At 47.8% G+C, this 22068-nt stretch overlaps 1 protein-coding gene and 5 non-coding genes across 6 annotated transcripts in view; 3 read left to right on the top strand and 3 right to left on the bottom strand.

Moving 5' to 3' along the window:
- The first annotated feature begins 359 nt into the window (after positions 1-359).
- Positions 360-462, top strand: LOC141414361 (U6 spliceosomal RNA). The gene has a single exon (XR_012439411.1). It is a non-coding gene; the product is annotated as a U6 spliceosomal RNA (small nuclear RNA).
- Positions 463-4267: 3805 nt separating this feature from the next.
- Positions 4268-4339, bottom strand: Trnac-gca (transfer RNA cysteine (anticodon GCA)). Its single transcript has one exon. It is a non-coding gene; the product is annotated as a tRNA-Cys (tRNA).
- Positions 4340-5318: 979 nt separating this feature from the next.
- Positions 5319-5422, bottom strand: LOC141414555 (small nucleolar RNA U13). The gene has a single exon (XR_012439570.1). It is a non-coding gene; the product is annotated as a small nucleolar RNA U13 (small nucleolar RNA).
- A 3076-nt stretch (positions 5423-8498) lies between these two features.
- Positions 8499-8570, top strand: Trnac-gca (transfer RNA cysteine (anticodon GCA)). Its single transcript has one exon. It is a non-coding gene; the product is annotated as a tRNA-Cys (tRNA).
- Positions 8571-10143: 1573 nt separating this feature from the next.
- On the bottom strand, positions 10144-10215 carry Trnac-gca (transfer RNA cysteine (anticodon GCA)). Its single transcript has one exon. It is a non-coding gene; the product is annotated as a tRNA-Cys (tRNA).
- Positions 10216-10849: 634 nt separating this feature from the next.
- Lasp1 (LIM and SH3 protein 1) overlaps positions 10850-22068 on the top strand; it is a 38247-nt gene continuing 27028 nt past the window's right edge. The window contains exons 1-2 of the mRNA XM_020172258.2: positions 10850-11090; positions 17157-17251. Coding sequence (XP_020027847.1) covers positions 11022-11090; positions 17157-17251 — 164 coding nt within the window. The 5' untranslated portion in view covers positions 10850-11021. The remainder of the gene's footprint in view (positions 11091-17156; positions 17252-22068) is intronic.

Raw genomic sequence — 22068 nt, 5'->3', positions numbered from 1 at the left:
AATTTAAAAAGTTGCAATATAGGGCTGGAATAGTGGCTCAAGTGGTAGAGTGCCTGCCTAGCAAGTGTGAGGCTCTGAGTTCAAACCCCAGTGCTGGGGGAAAAAAAAAAGCTGCAATATATGTTAGATGGGGGTAAGTATATTAAAAAACAGAGTAAGAGATTAGGAGGTGGAGAGACAAACTGCAATTTATTTCTTTATTCTACCTAATCTAATATAAACAAAACAGAGTCATTGGGCAATGTAAAGCCCTAGGCAGAAATGTGCCTAAACCATATGAGAACCAACAAGGAAGTCTGGTGTGACTGGGGAGGGCCAGTGAAGAAAGAGTAGTAGGAAAGTAGAAGTCGTGAGAAAGAGCAAAATAGTGCTCACTTCCACATACTAAAATTGGGACAGTACAGAGGAGATTAGCCCCTGTGCAAGGATGACACACAAATTTGTAGAGTGTTCCATATTTTAAATAATGATAAAAGAATAATTAAAAGGGATCATGTGAGACTTTTGGCATTTGCTGAGTGAAATGGGAAACCATTGCCTGCTTTTCAGTAGAGGCTGAAATGTTCATAACTAGTGCATTCGGAACATAGGAGAGCGTTAGGAAATGTTGCCCAGAAGAGAAATAATGGTGGTTTGGAGTAGAGTGGCAGAAGTAGAGGTAGTGTGACATAGTTCAGTTCTGGATATGTTTTGGAGGTGGAGCCACTGTGGGGTACGGAAGAGAAGTTAAGATGTTTCCAGGGCCTCAGGACTGAGCATTTGGAAGATGACATTGCCATCAGTCAATCAAGATGGGGAAGACTATGGAAATTGCAGTTGTGGGTTTTTTGTTGTTGTTTTTGTTTGTTGTGCTACAGATTGAACTCAGGGCCTTTAGCATGCTAGGCAAGCACTCCACACCCTGAAGTGGCCCTAGACCACTTCCTTTCTTTTTTTCCAGAGTGGTTTTCTTCATTGGTGCTACAACTGGTGTGTCAACCAGAAAACGGACACAGTTTTTCTCTTTTACTAGTTCCCCAGACCTAGTCACTGAAGTCTACTAATTTGGTTCTACTTTGTAAACTTTTCTGTGAGGCCTCCCAAGCTCTGCTCTTGGCTCAAAGATATTGCAGCTGCCTAGAAATGATATGGCCATAACCTCCCACTGCTTAAAACTGTGTGGTTCTTAAAACCCTGTGGTTCTTGTAGAATAAAGTCCAAGCACTTCAGCACAGCATTGTAGTCTCTTTCCAAAATGCCTGCCTCCTCCTGGCTTCATCTCCTGCCCTCTCATCTCTTACACTTCACTCTGCAGCAACATCAAATGGCTATACCCAAAAGACTGTGACACAGGTTACTCCAGAGGAACCTGCACACCCATGTTTACTGCGGCACTATTCACAATAGCCAAGTTATGGAAACAGCCAAGATGCCCCACCACTGATGAATGGATCAAGAAAATGTGGTATCTATACACAATGGAATTTTATGCAGCCATGAAGAAGAACGAAATGTTATCATTCGCTGGTAAATGGATGGAATTGGAGAACATCATTCTGAGTGAGGTTAGCCTGGCCCAAAAGACCAAAAAATCATATGTTCTCCCTCATATGTGGACATTAGATCAAGGGCAAACACAACAAGGGGATTGGACTTTGAACACATGATAAAAGCGAGAACACACAAGGGAGGGGTGAGGATAGGTAAGACACCTGAAAAATTAGCATTTGTTGCCCTTAACGCAGAGAAACTAAAGCAGATACTTTAAAAGCAACTGAGGCCAATAGGAGAAGGGGATCAGGAACTAGAGAAAAGGTTGGATCAAAAAGAATTAACCTAGAAGGTAACACCCATGCACAGGAAATCAATGTGAGTCAATGCCCTGTATAGCTATCCTTATCTCAACCAGCAAAAACACTTGTTCCTTCCTATTATTGCTTATACTCTCTCTACAACAAAATTAGAAATAAGGGCAAAATAGTTTCTGCTGGGTATTGAGGGGTGGGGGGGGAAGGGAGGGGGCGGAGTGGGTGGTAAGGGGGGGTGGGGGCAGGGGGGAAAAATGACCCAAGCCTGGTATGCACATATGAATAATAAAATAATAATAATAATAAAAACATCAAATGGCTCAGATTACTGGAAATACACATCCTTTTGTTTTACACCTCCTTATTTTTGTGCACTCTCTCCTGCTTTCCATCACCTGATCTTCAAAACTCTGTTCAGATGTCATCTCTCCCATCTGCCATCTTACAACCCCAATGTTCTCTCCCTGAAGTCACCACTTAGAGTTGTAGTGATTCTCAAATCTTTTTACTTTAGGGCTCTTACACCCTTCAACTGTTGAGGATGGAACAGAATTTCTACTTATCTACTGACACTTACCAGATCAGAAATTAAAATTGAAAAATGATGGTGGGCTAGACTTTTGGCTCAAACAGTAGAGAACCTGTTTAGCAAGTACAAAGCCCTGAGTTCAAACCCCAGTACTGCTCCCCCAAAAAAGAAAGAAAAATATTCAAATATTTATTATTATTTCATTAAAGGTAACAATAAGTCTTTTCTCTCTTTTTCCTTCCTTTTTTTCTTTTTTAGTAGGGCTAGGGTTTGAACTTATGGCTTTGTACTTACAAAGCAGGGACTCCACCTCATGAGCTACACTTCCAGCCCATTTTGTTCAGGTTTTTGGATATGAGGGTGGTCTCATGAACTATTTGCCCAGGCTGGCCCTGAACCATGATCCTTCTGATTTCAGCCTCCCAAGTAGCCAGGACCATAGGAGTGAACCACCAGTGCCTGGTTAAGATGACAGTAAGTCCTTTATCTATTTTGGGTTGGTGGAGTGGCTTAAGTAGTAGAGTTCCTGCCTAGCAAGTGTGAGGTCCTTGGTTCAAACCTTAGTGCTACCAAAAAAGAAAAAAAAATTTAAGTCCTTTATCTGTTAAAATTACTTTTTTTTTTTTTTGTAGTACTGAGGCTTAAACTCAGGGCCTACCCCTTGAACCACTCTCCCAACCCTTTTTTTTGTGAAGGGTTTTTTTCAAGATAGGGTCTCACTGAACTATTTTCCTGGGCTGGCTTTGATCCACAATCCTCCTGATCTCTGCCTCCTGAGAAGTTAGGATTACAAGCATAAGCCACAGGTGCCCAGCTACTTTTAATTTTTACTGGTGTAAATTAATTGTACAAAGGGGTTTCATTGTGATAGTTACATACATGAATATAATATACTTGGATCAAATTTGCTCCCCTTGGACTGGTAGAGTGGCTCAAGTAATAGAGCACTCTGCCTAACAAGTATGAGGTTCTGAGTTCAAACTCCAGCACTGCCAAAAAAGAAAAAAAAAAGCACCCCCTCTCTTACTCCTCCTCTCTCTCTCTCTCTTTTTTTTTTAACTGTTTTTAGTGGGTTTCATTATGCTGTTTTCACACATACTTAGTGTACTTCTATTGTATTCACCCCTATTACCCTCTCCTTTGCCCTTCTCCCTTCTTGTTGGCCCTCACTGGTTCCTCCCTTAAATAAAACACACACACACACACACACACACACACACACACACACACACACACATTATATTCTGGGCCTCACATATGCTAGAAGCCACTTCACTAGCCCCTTCAACAACATTTTTTAATTAAAAATAATTATAATTTTATTTTTCCAAACAACAGTAATATTGTAAAATGAGTGGCTTTGCCTTATTTATTTTTTGGAAATCCCTTTAACATCTGACTTAAGGAAAGATAGCTGTTTTTGCCTGTTTCTATATCTAAGCTGTTGTGATGTCACATATCATATAACCCCTGGAAAACTCCTCCCTCTGTATACCCCCAAAAGAATAAGAGAGAAACAGCAGTGAAGATGTATATAGGCCAATGGCAGAGTGCTTGCCTATCATGTATAAGGATCTGGGTTCAATTTCCAGCTCTGAAAGAGGAAAACAAACACTTCAGGGTTATTATGAGTGTACTTTTTGACAGGGTAAAGTAACATCTTAGGGTTGGTGTGAGTATAGTTTCTGACAGGGTCTCAAGACTTTTGAAGGTCTCCATACCACACATTGCCAGACACTGACAGAGGCCACTCCCAGTGCTGCAGCTATCATATGGTAGGTCCTTTCCTTGTCAGTGTGTTGACTTGGATACAATGTGAAGTTCCAGAGGACAAAGGAGTATAAGTGGCTCATAACTTTTTTTATTATCAGGACATACCAAAGGATGTTTAGGAGGGTCTTTCTCAGCTAAGTTTATCTTTGTTGCCTGCCATCTTAAAAATAGAGATAGCAGGGGGCACCTGGATTTGAACCAGGGACCTCTTGATCTGCAGTCAAATGCTCTACCCCTGAGCTATACCCCCTCTGCTGGAAGGAAGGAGGATACAGCTTAAATGTAGCTGACCAGATGTTTCCAGTGATCTACAATAGTTTGGTGTCTATGATGAATTATGTCTAATACCCTGGGAGTGCTACTGAAAAACCAAGAGAAGACTGCAGGGGTAATCCTGACCTATGTGGTGGAAGAGGAGAGAGAAGTCCCCTCTCTTCCATCTCTACAGCCTTTTCTGCCTGTGGCATCTGAGAATTCTTCAGGACTGATTTCCATCCTCCTTGTCGGCAGCCTCAACAGCCTTGAATACCCAGCCCCCTACCTTGCTCCCAAGAGGAAGTGCTTCCCTTGTCTTTCCTAAAACCCTTTCTGCTCCTGGTCAGAAGCTCCCCCATTGTCTCTAGCATCTTCAATCACTTCCTCTCCCCCTGGCTCCATTAAACATCAGTGGTTTGCCCTAAACGGCAATAGCCTTTCAGCCTCCTCCCCAGGTCTTCTTTCTCACTACCATTTTTTTTTTTTTTGGAACATGTCTCTGTAACTAGCCCAGGCCAGCCTCAAATTCACGATCCTCTTGCCTCAGACTCTCTCGCTACCAATTTTTAAGAAAGTTTATTAGACTACTTGTCTAGCATTCATAAGGGTTCAATTCCCAGCACTGCCAGAAGAAAAGAAAAAGAAAGACAGTAAGCCTGTTATTTCATTTCTCTTATCAGCAAAAGTTCTGCTCTGCATTTTATTTTGACTTTGAGATATTTTTCCCCCTTGGAATATATGTCTTATTTCCTGCAATCAGACTATACGTTTCTTGAGGGCAGGGATCATATTACATTCTATTTTTGTATTCTGCAAAATACTTTTGGTGGGCCACAGTGAACCTTAGGTTATACTCCACCAGTCCACACCTAAGTCAATTCAACTGTGGGAGTACACCAAGCCTGTCCCCACAAGCAGCTGAGTGTAACTGAAGAAAAGCACACAGGTGTTCTTTTTTTTTTTTTTTTTTTCCACATCAGATGGATAACGTACCAAAGTGGTAACAAGATTTGAGGGAGTCACATGTCATGCAAAGGTGTGAACACTCAATCATCATACTTATGAACCAAAAAAAGTCTGGCGCTGGTGGCTCAAGCCTGTAATCCTAGCAACTCAGGAAGCAGAGATCAGGAGCCAGCCCGTGCAAATAGTTTGAGAGACCCTATCTCAAAAATACCCATCACAAAAAAAAAAAAAAGGGCTAGAGGAGTGGCTCAAGGTATAGGCCCTGAGTTCAAGCTCCAATATTGCAAAAAACAACAAACAATCAAACAGAAACCCCATAATGTCATTCCTTTTATTTTTGTTTTTGTAGTGGTACTGGGGTTTGAACTCAGGGCCTCATACTTGCTAGGGAGGCACACTACCACTTGGGTCACTCCGCCAGCCCTCCCACATGTTGTTCTTGTTTTCAGTCTAGAGATTACCCATTTACAGTCTACTGAACCTGTAGTCCTCTTCCAATAAACTTTACTATCATTGTCACGACAAAAAAAATGAAAAGGAAAGCACACAAGTTTGTGTTACCCCACCTATATCAAACAGGCGCTGCCTACCCTACACCAAGACCAGAATATGTTCACTTTTTCACTTGGCAAACTATCACGCACTTTCTCTTGTCTCCAAACCTCCCACACGCTCCACCCCACCTTGGCTGAAGAGTTTGCTGCTTACTTTTTGGAGAAAACAGAACCAGCCAGTTACAACGGTGTCCTGATAAAAAGATGAACACCTGGCTTGGGAGACCTGGTTTGTAGCATCCAGATGGTGTCTGTAGTGATTGACAGTAGTTTGGTATCAATGAGAAATTGTGTCAGGTTTCCTGGGGTGGTGCTGAAAAACCAAAAAACTCCTTAGGCAATCCTGCCTCAATTTCTGGGGGAGAAAGGTCCTGTGGGGGATGTGCTGTAGGCTTTGCCAATTTCCTTGGTGCAAATATACCCCTACCAAGGTGAAATCAACTGGCTGTTTAAAAGGTTCTGAAAATTTTGACAGTGGTTCTTTTTTTTTTTTCAGTACTGGAGTTTGAACTCAGGGCCTACACCTTGAGCCACTCCACCAGCCCTTTTTGTGTTAAGTATTTTCAAGATAGGGTCTCTCGAACTATTTGCCAGGGCTAGCTTTGAAACATGATTCTCCTAATGTCAGCCTCCTGAGTAGCTGGGATTATAGGTGTGAGCCACCAGCACCTGGTATAGACAGTGGTTCTGAAAAGCCAGTTTGAGCCAAACTGAGTACATTTCTGAGATAACTTATCTCTTTCATCATTATCATCTATACACTGACAACTCCCAGAATTTTACTTCCAGCCCACTGAACTCTAGTTAGCTGGATATCCAACTGCATCATCTCCTCTTAAATGTCACTAGGAACCTCTACTGTGGGTATGGCTTAGAGGTAGAGCACTTGTCTTCAATACATTAAAGCCTAAGTTCAATTCCCAGTGTTGCCAAGGTAGAAGGGAAAAAAGTATAGACAGCTATTAAGCACCAAATACCTTAGTCTTAATTGTTGACTGTTAACATAGTTTTAAAAAGGACCTCTTTTTGGTTCTGAGGATAAAACTAGAGCCTTGGCTGTTGTAGGGAAACACTCTATCACTAAGCCTCAACCCAGAAAAGAAACTCTTGATTTTTTACTACACTTACCCCTTTCTCTCTCTCTCTTTCTTTCATAAAATGAGGAAATCACACCACCATCCACCCAGGTAGTGGAGGAAAAAAAGAATTAAATAAAAATGTATAACAGGCTGGCCTCAAACTCACGATCCTCTTGCCTCAGTTGCTCCAGTACTGGGATTACCACCACAACTGGATAGGAATAATTTTAACTCATCTCTTTCTCTATCTTCCCTGAGTCATTCAACCTATGAGTGCTGTGGCTGCCTTGCCATGGGTGATTTAGGTACCTGCATAATAATTCATGAGACCCTATCTCAAAAAGCCCCTTCACAGAAAAGGTCTGGTGGCATGACTCAAAGGTGTATGCCCTGAGTTCAAGCCCCAGGACCGCAAAACAAACAAAAAATTGTCTAGTGTCTTTTTCATTCATTCATCATAAAACCCATACTTTTTTACCTTGGCCTGTGAGGCTCCCCACAGTCCAGGATATTTCTCTAGCTCTCTTGAATTGCTTTCCTCTGGCCCAGCTTCCTGAAGCCTTAGGGACTTTGAGTAGCTATTTTCTCTCCCTGGAATGCCCCACCCCCATGGCCAAATGGCTGCCTTCTAGATATCATTGAGGTTTTAACTGCCAAATCACCTGCTCAAAAAGGCCTTCCATGTAGCTGGGGATGTAGTTCAGAGATAAAGATTCTGCCTCACATGACTAAGACCTTGGGTTTGATCCCCAACATCCCAAAAAAGGATGATGAAAAACTAAAATGCCTTCCATGGATGTCTAGCTTGAAATAGCCCCCTGGTACCTCCCTAATACATCATGTTTTTAATTTATTTTGATTTTCTTATTTTGAGACAGGATCTTGCTTATGTAGCCCAGGCTGGCCTCAAATTTACTACTTAGTCTAGGCTGGCCTTGAACTCTAGATCCTCCTACCTTAGCCTCCTGAATGCCAACATTATAGGCATATACCACCTTGCTCAGTTTTATTGTTTTTTGATTTCAACAATTTTCCTTCAAGTATTTCCTTGTTTTTTCACTTATGCATTTATTTCTAGATTATAAACTCAGTATAATAATTGTATCTTTCAATTGAAATTTTGTCCTGCCTCTAGAAAGGGTCATGAAGTGATTATTCCATTAAAAAAAAGATGAGGGACCACTAGAATGTATAGCTAGGAAGGCCTTCTATTGGATGTCTTTTTAGCTGATATTTGTATTCTGGAGAAACCAGGGGGAATGTTTTCCTATTTGTTTTTGCAAGAAGTTAGGTTATTTCTCTGACTTGTTAGGGTAGAGCCATGAGTGGGGGCTGTGGATAAAGAACCAAGCCTAGAAAAAAAGAGATTGGTGCTTAAATTCACATATTTTCAAACTGCAACTATGTTTTCAGTTGATTTTTAAATGTGTGCTTCTCTATTGGTAAATTCAGCATCATCTAGCAAAAAAGCTAGTCATTTTGAACAAATGAACAGCTTTCAGTTTGAAAATGTGCAACCCATGTGAAAAGAATTTAGCTAACATTTGTCAGCAGAGGGGGTATAGCTCAGTGGTAGAGCATTTGACTGCAGATCAAGAGGTCCCCGGTTCAAATCCGGGTGCCCCCTTATCTGTACTTTACATTTTTCACAGGCATTCAGAAGAACTCAGGTGATGATTTCTAAATCCAGAACTCATTGAAAGATTTCCTGTGTCTCTTCCACTGCCAAATTTTCCTAAATGTAATGTTTCTGATTTATAAGAATTAGAGAGGAGCAACTTCAGTAGGTTCCAGCCTAATGTCCCAACTACTGGAGAAGCCCAGTTGTACTGTCAGTAGGTGGAATGAATGCATTTGAGTTATTCTCATTTTACAGATGTCCACTAACCTACAGGTTTAATGTCAATTACAATTTGATTCTGGGTTAAAAAAAAATGGCGTGACCCTGACTCCAAAAAAGTAAGAGGATGCGTCCACGTTCAGACAGTTTATATACTGCGAAGTTTAAGAGGATATGGGATAGACATAAGATAAGTTAAAAATGAGTAAGGCAGGTCTGTAGCCTGATAACCTACAGTTGCCAAGTTGAGCCTTGCGTTCAGGAAAGGGGAGAAACACAGGTTAGCTTTTTTTCCAGTCTGGATTTTGTGCTGCAGCTTTGCACCAGCTCCCTGTCCAGCTCCACAGTTCACAGTAATGGGAACTGGGGAAAAAAATGCAGGCGAGTATTCCCCTGGGGTCTCCAAGGATGACACAATCAGATTCCGGGTTTAAAATATCTCAGCTGCCCCCTTGACACAGGCAGTATGCCTCTCCCTATCTCCTTTATTTTTCCTATTTTTGGGCAAAACCTAGTTGAGAGGGACGTCCTTTACACTTAAGGTTTTTCCCTCAGGCCCAACAGTGATACTGTCAGTCCAGCAGCCAGTAGGTTTATCTGTCCGCATCTTAAGGATATGAAACTTGATGGCCTTGTAATAACACTCCAGTGGTTCTCAAAGTGCAGTCCCTGGCTTCCACCGTCACCTGCAGAATTGTTCAAAAAGCAAATTCTTAGCCCACTCCCCACACCAGGCCTACAGAATCAGACACTTAAGGCGTTTTTACAAACCCTCCGGTAATTCTGGTGCATGCTCAAGCTTGAAAGCTTCTGCACTAATTTATATCAGTTTGTATTATAATGATGGGTGTGCATTAGCCAGTTTAACGTTTTTGAGGTGCTTTTCATTCCGGCCTTCATCATGAGCAACAGGGAAGTGTGAACACAGCATGTCTGCATCACTGGTAATAAAGAAAGTTGGACAAAACAAAAAGAAAAAGAAAGCTGAAGTTGGAGGAGGACTATGTCTGTGAGTTTCCTTCTTTGTGACCTACCCTTACCCCCATCAGAAAAGCAACGCCGACTTCGCGGAGTCATCCTGGCCCCCAAACTCGGCGTCTCCAACTGCCTGACACACCAAAGAGTGGCGGCGGTGGCCCCAGAAATCCCCACATTTTTGGCATCAGTAATGATTAGGACCTGATTGTGTCTGCACACCTCCTCCTTCCTCTGATTACAAAGTAAAACCGGAAGCTTTTTGCTAAGGTTAGAAAATGAGGAAAGAACTCTTTCGTTTTTGTTTTCTTTTAACCTAACCGAATGCTACAATCAGTATAAGAGGTGAGACGTGAAAAACAGATCAAAAGATGAAAAGTCACCGAGGGGGCACCCGGATTTGAACCAGGGACCTCTTGATCTGCAGTCAAATGCTCTACCACTGAGCTATACCCCCGCGCCGCTATAGCACTTGGAGTAGGCTGTTTTGGGAGATAAGACACTGTTGCAGCCCTTGCACAGATTGGAGTAAGGATAAGGAGAGAGTGATGAAGGGGGAAAGGGGACCAAGCTGAAAGCAGTAGGTCCCCGGATCCGAGGAACCCTGGGGAAAGCTGCCCCGCAGAGGTGCGGGGAGAGAAGTAGCCGGTTACAAGGTGCTGCTTCCAGCGGGAAGGGGCTGATTCCGCCCAACAAATGTGGTACATGATGTGGGCGGGAAGGGCTAACTCAGGGGGCGGAGCAATGTGTGGGGGTTCCCGTTCCGTCTGCAGGTTCACACCAGGTATCGACTGGTAGAAGGAAAAGTCCCCGAGGCTGGTGAATCTGCTCCGGGGTTCAGAAGCGTTCAGCCCCACCCTCGACGGGTGCGAGGGATTTGCCCGTCCCGTGGAGCCCGGGCGCCCCAGTTGTGCAGCCAATTGGATCGACGCCACCTCCAGCGCGGGAAGGGCACTGGGCTCGCACCCTGGCCCTGTAGCCCTACCCGGAACCCGCCCCCACGCAGCCCCACGTCGCTCCGGGAGCGCGCTTCACTGCGCGCGCCCTGCCCGTGGCCGAGGCGCGTCCCCGCCCCGGTGCAGCCCCTCCTCCCCGCTGTGTTTATTAGGGGAAGGAGGGCGGAGGCGGAGGCCAGTTCCTCAGATCCTGTCGCCGTCGCAGCCGCCTGCACAGTTGCAGCCGCGGCCGCCTCCCGCCAGCTAGCTTAGGGAAAGAGAACGTGCGAGAGCTCGGGCGTCCCTGCCCCAGCCTTTCCCTGTAGCCATGAACCCCAACTGCGCCCGGTGCGGCAAGATCGTGTACCCCACGGAGAAGGTGAACTGTCTGGACAAGGTGAGCTCCGACACCGGGGAAGCGTCTAGGCAATCCCCCAGCAACGCTCCCAATTGGAGGTGGAGAGAGGGGCTGGGTCTTTGCCGCCTTATCCCTGCGATCCCAGGAGAAGAGGAGGGCGAGCAGTGTCATTGGCTATGGGGACAGACCCCAGTCTGGAAGCCTTGCGATCTAGGGCGAGGCGCGCGCCTGTGCTGGAGAAGGGTGGGCTGTGTGCCCCGGGGCTGGGAGGACGGGAGAGGACAGGGAAGCCAGGCCGGGTGGCGTGTGTAGGGGGGAGTTAGAGGTGCAGTCCCGCCCCCCAGGCCCGGAGTGCGAGAGGAGGCGGCCGCTCCCTCTCCCCGCGGCGCCGAGCGCCAAGTAGGCGGAAGCGCGGGGCTCTGGGGGAGGGGGTGGCGGGGACGGGGGCGGGGCGGAGGCCGGGGGCCAGCGAAACCCGCCGCTCCGGCAGCGGGTGGCTGAGCTTCCTGGCCTGGAGGCTGGGGCGGGGGCTATTGGCCAAATTATGTCGCGTCTGGTGAATGGCGTTTTGGGGGAGGCCCTGAGCTCCACTGCGGGAACACCTTTTTTGAGCGACCTGCAACGGGGTTGATGGTTCGGTGGTTCGGGGATCTACAGACTTCCTCCATAGCTTCTCAACCCCCACCTCAAATTACAAGCCAATTCCCGGGACTGGGCGGCCCAGTCCGAACCGGGCGGGGTCGGGTGCAGGAGTAGGGTTGGGTGGGGGGCGCTTCGCACAGATCTCCTGAAATTATACTCAGCCTGGAAACCGGCTTGTAGAACAAAGAGCTAACTTTTCAAAGCAGGTTTCTGCAATGGAGGGTGGGGTTGGCTGAGTTCTGGGGAAGCTGAGGAAAGGAGGAGGTGTTTGGGGGGAGGGGAGGGTGGCCTTCTGGAAATTAACTGTCCCTTGGGGGCCCTTACCCCCCACCCCCGCCCTCCCCGCCTGTGCCGGACTCGTTCATCTGGTTGCCATTACGTTTTGGAGGGGGTGGAGAGCAGCGCTGGGTGTTTCCAGCAGTTTGGGATAGGATTCTGCGGTGGAAGCTCCCTAAGACCCTAAGGCAACGCGCTGCTCTTCTACTCCCTTCCTCCCCCTGCAGGGGAGGTTTCTGTTGTGCCCTTTTCTTCGTGCCTTGTACACACCACCCCAAGCTGGCTCCAAGTTCAGATATTCGCCCCGTTCTGTACGAACTGGCAGGAAGCGGGGCTGCAGGAGAGGGGCACGTTTTGTTTGGGAATGGGTGGTTCATTGGATACTTTGTCTCTCCCTTCCTGCTTGTGGTTGGCAGCTTCCTCCTTGATCTTTGGCCTCTGAGTCCAGGTTAGGAGGTGGGGTTTGAGATTCTGACACATTTGAACTTGCTCTTGAGGGAAGGTGACTTGAGAACTGTTGTGTCAGTGTCCTCCTGGGCTCGACTGGGCACGGAGAAAAGGAGACACATTGTAGGCACAAGGGAAGGTGCTGACCTGCCAGGTGATGGAGTCAGCGTTGGTAGGGCAGGACTTGAGCGTGGAGTTCCTAGATGGAGAAATTGACCCCTTGAGAGCTACTGTCCTGGCCTGAGGTCTTTGCCTATAGGAAGAGAGACCTTATCTTCCCTACACTAAGCCAGAGGCTTGGAATAGTCAGGAATCAAGCTTGTTCCTCCCCACCCCCTTAAGGCAGTAAGGATAGGCACTTGGATCCTATACCTGGTGGATGCTGGGCTGTTCCTTAGTAGTGGGGAAACGATCAGTCCCATAGGCACAGTTGCTAACCAAGTTCCCAAGGCTTTCCATTTACAGTCATGGAGCGTCAACTTAGACTGGTCTGATTCACTATAGTCCCCTATGGTTTGTAGCTGGTGATGTGGCGGAGGTACAAGTCCTTGGTGTGAAGCCTTTTCTCCTCCCTGAGCCTTATCTCCCAAAGGCATAGGTGGGTAAAACCTTGTCACTTCTGAAGGCCACCCTGCCCCAGCACACAGTACCAGTGTGCTCTGCATGCTGGATAAATATGTACAGCTGATGAGGAAGGAGAATGAAATTCGTTTTCCCAGAGGATTTCTGTGGTTGGAGCCTGGGGAGAAACAGGGTGACCTCATTCATTCAACAAATATTTATCGAGCACCTGTTTTGTGCACCTACTTTGTATTTGGGGAACTCCATTGTCAGGAATCTTAAATCCCTTTCTAACGGCTGGCTTGCTTCTCCCAGCTTTTGAATACAGGTGGAGACCTTCAGGGAGGCTTGGGGATTGGTCTGCTGCCAACTCCCCTGGAATTCCCCATTAGGGAGGGCTCCTGGATTCTGGTTGTCACAGTGCCCCCCTCTTCCTTCAGAGGCAAAATCCTTGCAGCTGTGGTGCCCGTTTTCCTAGTGAAGTTTAGAATACTCTTCAACCACCTTGTGACCACCCATTCATACTAGCTACTGTTACTTACTGCAGCATTGGTGCACACAACAGCCTGACAAAGCAGCTCCTGTTAGTTAGGAACCTTATAAAAGGGAAACTCAGATAGGTGGTATGGCTTGTGCCTCTTTTTAGTCAGAGCTAGAATTAACTTGCAGAGTTCTTCCTGCCAGCTCTTCTGCTGGTGTATTTGCAAAAGATACTTTTACTTACATTTTCTCATTAGTCTCAAAGTGGGTCCCACCCACCCGTCTGACTCTGGGACTGAGACTGGAGGAGCTGGAGCACTAGAAATAATAATGACCTCATGGAATTTGTGGACAAGCAGCAAAGATCTGTGCCTTTAAGCCAGCAACCCAGGTGGCCAACTGAGCTAGGCTAGTGACCTGGCAAGGGTGGGGCTGGTGTCCCTGGAGTAGGGAAAAACCATAACCCTGGGCAACCGAAAGGGAGGAGAAGGTTTCCTACTCCAACCCTGAGTCACAGTCACCCTGGGCAGTCTGGGTACAAAGGGTAAGGTGCTAGGCTGCAGGCCCAGGGACCTGAAGCTCTCCAGGCCCCTCTTCAGAGTCATGGAGAGACAGGGACTGGCCGGAGCCCAGCCCGAGTGAGGGGGATTCTTTCTTTCAGGACTTCTTTCTTTACCACCCTGTTTCCTTTCTACAGAGTGGTTGAGGACAGGGAAGGGAATGCTGAGTGTAGACATCCTCTGGAGCCTGGCATCTGAATGAGAAGCTTCTCCTGGCATCAGAGGCTTGGTCTAGGGCTGTCTGTGGTGTCTATGAATAGGGATGTCTTGGACTTTGCATACAACAGGCAAGATTAGAGCTTTCTGCCTCGAGGTACACTTAGCTCCCTGAGTCTTGAGTGCCAGGAGTACTTTCCTGGAACCTTTAAACCAGGAGCACTCTTGCTCTGGGACAAGGTTCCTGGGTCAGGGGAAGGAGGCAGAAAGGGCCACTGTGGATTGTACTAAGTTCTTCCCCTGACAGTGTCCCTTTCCCAGATTGGACCATGACAAGACAGAGTTTCTTTCATCCTGGGTCTTGACTCACAGGGGCGTTGTTAAGTGACTGGCCATTTCCTGCCTCCCCAAAGAAGAGACAGTAGCAGCTCGGTTTTTTTGAACCTTGGAACCTTCTTCCAGGGGTCGTGGGGGGTAACATGAAGCAGCTAGAGGTGTCAGGCATCAAGCCACTGTACACCATAGTGCCTTAGGAGAGTTACAGCTCTCCTTTACAGATGTGAAAACTGTACAGACTAGGTCCTTGGATTTGTTTGTTCCATTATTCTGCTGTTGAGCCCCCTGGAAGGCGAAGGTGACCACCCTCCCTTGCCACAGGCTCTGACTTATCTAGCTGAGGGCAAGGAATCTGGGGGTGGGGATGGTGAGCTGCTACTGATGGAAATGAACTCTAGCCCCTCATATAGGGCTCCCCTTTCTCCCCAGGGCAGCCTTGAGGGATCTTGTGGAGCCCATAGACCTGTGTCCAGCCCTGTGTCCCCAGCCTGGTTAGTGTACAGGGCTTGGCTGCAGGATGGGGGCCTGACCATCTGCTAAAGTAGGGGTGTCTAGCTCTTTCCCTTTGTCTCCTCTGAGTCAATCAGGAGGCAGCCATGGAGGTCCCAGACTGAGGACAGTGTGTATCCCTGCGTATATGTGTGTGAAAGTGGGTCATGGTCTGGATTCCAGAGAATGTTTTTCCTGGCAGGCCCCTGCGGGGGTGGGGGAGGCAGGGGCCCAGCCAGGGGCATGTGCAGCTGAGCAGGCAGAGGCTAGTAGACAGGGTGGGTGGTGACAGTGCTGGGGCAGTCTGCCAAGGCCTCCCAGTCATTGGGGAGGGAATGGGGCTGTCACTTTGGAGGCCCATGGGGATAGGGACCACCATGTTTTGGTTTTCCAGAGGACTAGGTGTTGGGGTTAAGTACCACACTATGGGGAGCCTGAAAGCTACTATAGGAAGGGGTGGGGTTGCCGCACTGGGAAAGGCCCAGGTTAGGGGTGAGAGCCAAGCTCAGTCCAGCCATCTCTTTACTTTCAGACTTCTAGCTGGCCTTCCCAAAGGCCATCACTTTGTCTAATATGCCACCATTAGATTTCTCCTTTGGGTCTCCTTGATAGAGAACATGCCCCTATTAGAGGGTGATCATCCTCTGAAATTACCCTGGTGGTCTCTGGGTGAGGTGGACTGTGGTTGGAAGGGTGAGTCTCAGCTTCTCAGCTTCCTTTATTCAGTCCAAGTATCTTAGAAGTACTTCCTGGTTTGGGAACTCCATTTTGGGGGAATTCCTTGACAGATGACCAAGAACCAGTCCTGTAGTTAAGTACCTTTGAAAATCTCCCTGGGCCCCTCTTTGGTCTCTGGCCTCTTTGGAGGTCAGGATTGTCTCCTTTGACTGCTGGGAAATGGGGCAGGGATGAGCCAGTCAGGCTGGATTCTGGGGTCCTGGCAGCTGATGGTTTGTGCTGATCTTGGGGCCTCATCCTGGGCTGCAGGGGTGAGTTTATATCTCATTTGCATGGGTTTGCTAGAGCATGGGTTTGCTAGAGCATCAGGGATAGGGTTGCTTCTCTTGCATTGCATTGGTTGTTTCTCTGTTCCCCTCACTGTCACCCTGGATAGGTCCTGTTGGCTCTGTTCCAGACCCCGGAGTTTGCTGACTCTTACCTGTCCCTCAGTGTGTCTGTCTGCCTCTCTCCTTTCTCTCTCTCCCTCTCTCTTTCTCTCCTTTCCTCCCTCCTTCTGTCCTTTCCACACACTGCACTCAGCCACTGGTGAAATTCATCTTTGAGATTCATCGGACTGCATTGAGACCTGTGAGGTGCCAGGTGCCGTGCTGAGGGCTCCGCAGGTGGTTTCTCATGAATCCAACAGTTCCAGGAGGGGATCGTATTTTCACATACATTCCACAAACACAGAAGTGTATTCAGAGGCGCCCAAGGTCATATAGCTAGCTGGGTGGAGCTTTGATGTTCACCTGGGAGAGTGCACCTGCAAGGCTTTGAAGGACAGCTATTTAGTCCTGTGGGGAGAACAGCTGCTGGGTGCTCTCTTGCTGTCACCCACTGGGGGTAGGAGAGATAGGAGGGGGAGGGTATGGTGCCTAGAACTGGAGCCCTCACCCTGTTCCTCTGGATGGGGGTCCCAGAGGAAGTGGCAGGCATCAGAGCTGGAGCATCATGGGGGCTCACATTTGTATGGGAACTAGGAGTACCTAGTTCTGGGCCTGTGTGCCTGGAGTCATGACCCTCCTCTTCTGCAGGCCTTGTGAGGCTGGAGGAGCTGCCCCTTCCTGTACAGTGCTGCTTCTTAGCAACCAGAGTGCCGCCATGCATAAGCAATGAGGCCTGTCTGGCTCTGGGGAGGTGGAGCTGACCTTCTGGGGGCTGCTGTCACCACTATAACTTGGCTCTTCCTCACTTGCCTTTCTCCCCATCCTGACTCCTGACAGCTCAAGTGGCTGTTTTGTGGGGAGGGTAGTGTCATCGGTCACAAGAGTCTGTGACCGGAAATGCCCTCTGCTCATCAGGGATGATTCCATGTTGTCCCCACAGCTGTGGGTCTAGGTCTGGGGTATGGAGAGCCCCTGAGCGCCCTTGCCTAGGGTCAGAGTCCCTGTCCGCAGTCCTGGTGTCTGATGGGTATCCTCCCTCTGTCTCCACCCAGTTCTGGCATAAAGCATGCTTCCATTGCGAGACCTGCAAGATGACACTGAACATGAAGAACTACAAGGGCTATGAGAAGAAGCCCTACTGCAATGCGTGAGTCTGGTGGGGGCATGCACTTGGGTGGGCACCTCAGCTCTTCCTTCCCATCTGATAATCACCAGGTGACATTGCCAGCACTTCTGCACCCTCCTTGATACGATGTAATTAAATTGTGCCAATCACAACAGTGGTAAAACAAGGGCTCTTAGTATCCCATTTTAGATGAGAAAACTGAGGTGTGGGGAAGGGAAAGGACTCTACTTCATACCCTGCCTTGGACAGTGAAGCCAGAGTGTTCCTTTCGTTGGACCCTGCTAGGAGTAAGTGACTTGCAGGGTGTCTGCCACCCACACCTGGTTGTATTTGGACTCGGGTGTGGTTCTCACCTTTGCTTTCCTCATTCTCTTGCCTAACAGCAGTTGGCAAGCTCCATCTCATATCTGGACACTTTACTGAGCTTTGGGGGCTCCTTTTCCCAGTGTCCTTTCTGGAAGATTGAAACCTTGGCTATAGCCCTTCTCATCTTTTTTTTTTTTTCTGTACTGGAGTTTGAACTCACAGCTTTCCTACATCTTGAGCCACTCCGCCAGGCCTTTTTTGTGATGAGTTTTTCGAGATAGGGTCTTGTGAACTATTTGCCCAGGTTGGCTTCGAACCTCACTCCCCCTGATCTCTGCCTCCTGAGTAGCTAGGATTATAGGTGTGAGCCATTGGTGCCCGGCCCTAGTTCATTTTTTTGAAAAGTGGGGGCAGCAAGAAGGATGTGGACCTATCCTTCCCCTGCCTGGTGAAGGAAACCATGCACATGGTATTTTTCTGGGTATAATTATCTTGGACTCTGTTCCTTGTAACCCAGAGGGTAGAGAGGTGGTGGTGTCCCCCCCCACCCCGCCAGGGACACTGCCCATCACATCTCCTGTAGTTTCAGAGAATGTGGCAGCTTTCCACCTTCAAGGTCATCTCATAAGTAGCAAGTGCAAACTCAGAGTCAGGGTCAGGTTCAGGATACATGCAAATTCTGGACCTCACAATCACCTGCTAAGTGGTGGCTTCAGAAGGTCAAATCACTTGGAAGTAGGTGGCAAGATCAGTATTTAGATAAATTTAGGATCTGATTTGAGTAGTTTTTTTTTTTTTAGCCAAACCTTTTGTGTGTGCGTGAGCATATGTGCATAGCGCTGGGGATTGAACCCAGGGCTGGTTGTGTGCTAAGCAGGTGCTCTATCACTGACTTACACTCCAGTCCTGTTATTTATTTCTTTGTTTTTAACAAAAAAATTACACACAATTTATTGCATGCCTAAGGCAGGGAGTATTCAGATTCCTGGTTTTTAATTCTCATTCAGGAGGTTCTTGTGGCTGAAGTTCACCCAGGAAGGGAAACTGAGAACTTGTCTAAAAGGGCTTGGGAGCTTAAACCCCTTTGAGGGGCTGTGTGTTTCTGCATTGCCCACTGCCAATTGTCAACTAATACCACAGCTTCAGTTCCTTGGGGTTTGAACATTTATCAGACATCTGTCACCTGTCTGTTGCTCTGTGTCAACCATGCCAGGTGCTGGAATACTGACTGGATAAATCTCCAGCCTGAGAGGCAGTGTGAAGGTTGTCCCTCCTGAAGGACTAGGCCCCTGGGAAGGTCGCCTTGGGGTAGACGAAGGGCCACAGCTCTGCTGGTTCCCTATCCAGCTGGCCTTCTTTTCTACCCCCCACCAACCCCTCCCAGCCCCAAGGGAAATGGGACATTCTTAGAATTCTTAAGGGCTCACACAAGCTCTGATTCTCTGCCACTTCCTCCTTTCTTAGGGGAGTGGGGTGGGGTTCATAGAAGCCAGGGCACTTAACCCTTTGGCTGCTGGACGACTTTGGTCTGGACTCTGAGCCTCCTTTTGGGACTGCTTCTGGGCCTCCACTTTCCAGGCGGAAATCTTACTTAGCAGGGAACCCAGTGGGTGGCATGGGCCTTTCACTTCTCTTCTTGGGTCTCCAGTGACCCACAACTCTGAGCATGCGGAGCTGGAGAAAGAAATCAGAGGTCTCTCCTTGTTTTCTCTGCATTTTCTCAGCCTAGTGTCAAAGTTCCAGGTTACTTTTTTTCCCCTGTTGCTTCTAACCTGTGAAGCAAGAGTTCTCCTGTTGCTCTCCTGGCATCCAGGCAAAGAAGCAGGCTGACCCCTCACCTTTCCTCTCTAGCCTTTACTACTCTAGCCTCAGCTATACCAGTTGACCTTTGATCTCTGTCTCAGCTGGGTGTTTGCTGGAAAGGACCCTGGATGAGGAGGAAGACTGAGGGACTGTGACCCAACTGTACTTTGTTTTAGCAGTAGCAGCACCTTGCTGAAGCCCTCTCATTCTCTGCTGGGTCCTAGCTTCTCCGTAGGTGTGTGGAGCTCTCTGTTTGGCTAGTCTGGACTGGTGGATCTGGGATAGGTGCTCTCAGCACCTGTCTGAACCTGGCTCAGTGAGGAACTGAGTCCTTGCTGGTGCCAGTCATATGCCAAGTGTTGCTGTCTTTCCTCCTTGTTTTCTGCCTACCTTTAACCCCATTCTTCAGTGATAAACCAAGTCCTGGGGTTTATGGAGTGTAGCTTTTCTCCTATTCCTGTCCTGGTCATGCTTTGTGGATGACAAGACCTCACTTCCTTCTGCCCAGTACCACCCCAGAGCAGAACCCACAGGGGCAAGTGGTCTCTCCTGGTACTCTGGGGCCCATCCAGTGAGTGAGGGTATGAGTTTGGTGTGCAGGGAGCCCTCAGTGCTCCTCCTCACCCTGGCCTGTCCTTGAGCCCCAGGGCAACTAGGATCTTCTCCGGAAGAGGAGGGCAAGAGAAAAGAAAGCCTCCTGTCTTTCCCTTTTGTTTCCCCGGCAGGGCCTCAAGACTGTGATTAAAGTTTTGGAAAGTGACTGTAAGCAGCGAAAAGGCTGCTTCTGTTTCTCTGCTTGCATCAGACTTGTTTGGGGGTGCAGCAGGGGTGTGAACACAGTACAGAGCTCTCAGCCAGCTGCCTGGCGTGGTGGGCCCTGTATGTGCAGTTATCCACGTGCCTGGTGGATCCTCAGACACGCACTTGTGCTAGCATTGTTTCTTACAGTCAGGCTTCAGCTATTTTGGCATATCTGTGGCTACGTAGAGGCTTGCACAGAAGCCTGAGAACCAGTGATGAATTCTTATTTTTATTTATTTATTTTTTTGGCAGCACTGGGGTTTGAACTCAGGGCCTCACACTTGGTAAGCAGACACTGTTACCACTTGAGCCACTCCACCAGCCCAGTGAATTCTTTCTTGAAGCTTCTAGGCGGGTAGGGAGAACCTGCACAGTTGGTTAGAGAAATATTTATGTCCTGAATTACTTACTCAAGTTTATGCCCTTTGGCTTTTTCCCAGCCCCTGGCTCATACAAACCTATTTCTTTGGCTCCATGCAAATGGTTCCAGAGTCTGGTGTCAGGGTTGGGGGTATGGTTGGAGGTGGATATGGGATCAGACTTCCTGTTCTCCCCTCCTTGGGGGCCTGCAGACAGGAGGCCTGATTGAAGGCTAGGGGAACTAGCTTTTGAAGTGTCAAGTAAGGGCAGGGCACGGGTTCAGGAAGCAAAAGGGAGGCCTTCTAGGCACCTTTCCACTCATCATTGACTGCAGATGTTGGGGTTCATAAGCTGTGGGGTGAGGGGCTGAGGAGGGTAGAGATGTCCTTGATTCTGGGGAGCCAGGGACTATGAATTCTTGTCCCTTCCCCAGGCTTTAGATAGGGGTGGGGTGGGGTCTGTGTCCCTGGATTCTAGCAACTGTGGCTAATCTCAGTGCTTTTAAAGGGTGCGTCAGGAATTCTAGGGCTTTCCTGCCTCCCCAGAATTCTCTGCCCCTCTTTCTGGGAAAATTAGATCAGATGTCCTAGGGAGTTGGGGGTAGCACAGGAATAGGAGGGGTATGTGTGGTGTTTTTGGGGAGTGGAGGCAAAGCAAAAACAGTCAGCTAGAGTGTGCAAATACAGCTCCAAGTATTGCCAACAGAGGAAGGTGTAAGCTTTTTTATTTTTTTAATTCTTCTTTTTCATTTTGTCTTTAATCCCTGAGGGCTGGTAAGTTCTTCCTCTAGTCTACCCTTGATCTTTTTGACTGCTCATTTTTTCCCTCTGGTCAGACAAAGCTTCCTTGTTACTTCCTATCCCAACCACTTCAGCCTCCTTAGGCCTGGGGGGTGGGTGAGAAACTGGGTTAACTGAGCCCTCCCTGCCGCCTGTGGGCCTGGTTCCCAGCACGGGCTTTGGGAACCAGCTGCTGTTACCAGAGGCAGGATGTCAGGGCTGGTTTTTTTTTTTTTCCTCTTTTGGTAAAACCAAAAGCTCCTTGTTGCTTTTGTTGTATTATTGTTCCTGCTTGAACACAAAGCTGTAGTTTTTTTGTTGTTGTTGTTTTGGCCTTGCTCTTGCTAGGCAGGCACTCTATCCTTAAGCCACACCACCAGCCCTTGTTTGCTTTAGTTATTTTTCAGATGGGATCTTTTATTTTTGCCTTGGGTCAATCTGAGGCCCTTGACCCTCCTATCTACCCTTCCTGCATAGTTGGAATCACAGGCACAGGCCACCATTCCCAGTTTATTAATTGAGATAACTTTGCTCGGATGGGCCTCGAATCACTATCCTGCCTGTCTCCACCTTCCAAGTAGCTGGGATTATAGGCATAAGCCACCACACCTGACTGAAAACCATAGTTTATTTATTTATTTATTTTTTGGCCGAGATTTGAACTCAGGGACTCTTGCTTGCTAGGCAGGCACTCTACCACTTGAGCTAGTCTACCATCCCTTTTTTGGTTGAGTATTTTTCAAGATAGGTTCTCCTCAACTGTTTGCCCGGGCTGGTTTTGAACTGCAG

The sequence above is a fragment of the Castor canadensis genome, chromosome 11 (genome assembly GCF_047511655.1).
Source record: "Castor canadensis chromosome 11, mCasCan1.hap1v2, whole genome shotgun sequence".
Lineage (NCBI taxonomy): Eukaryota > Metazoa > Chordata > Mammalia > Rodentia > Castoridae > Castor > Castor canadensis.
This window is presented reverse-complemented; position numbering and strand designations above follow the sequence as displayed.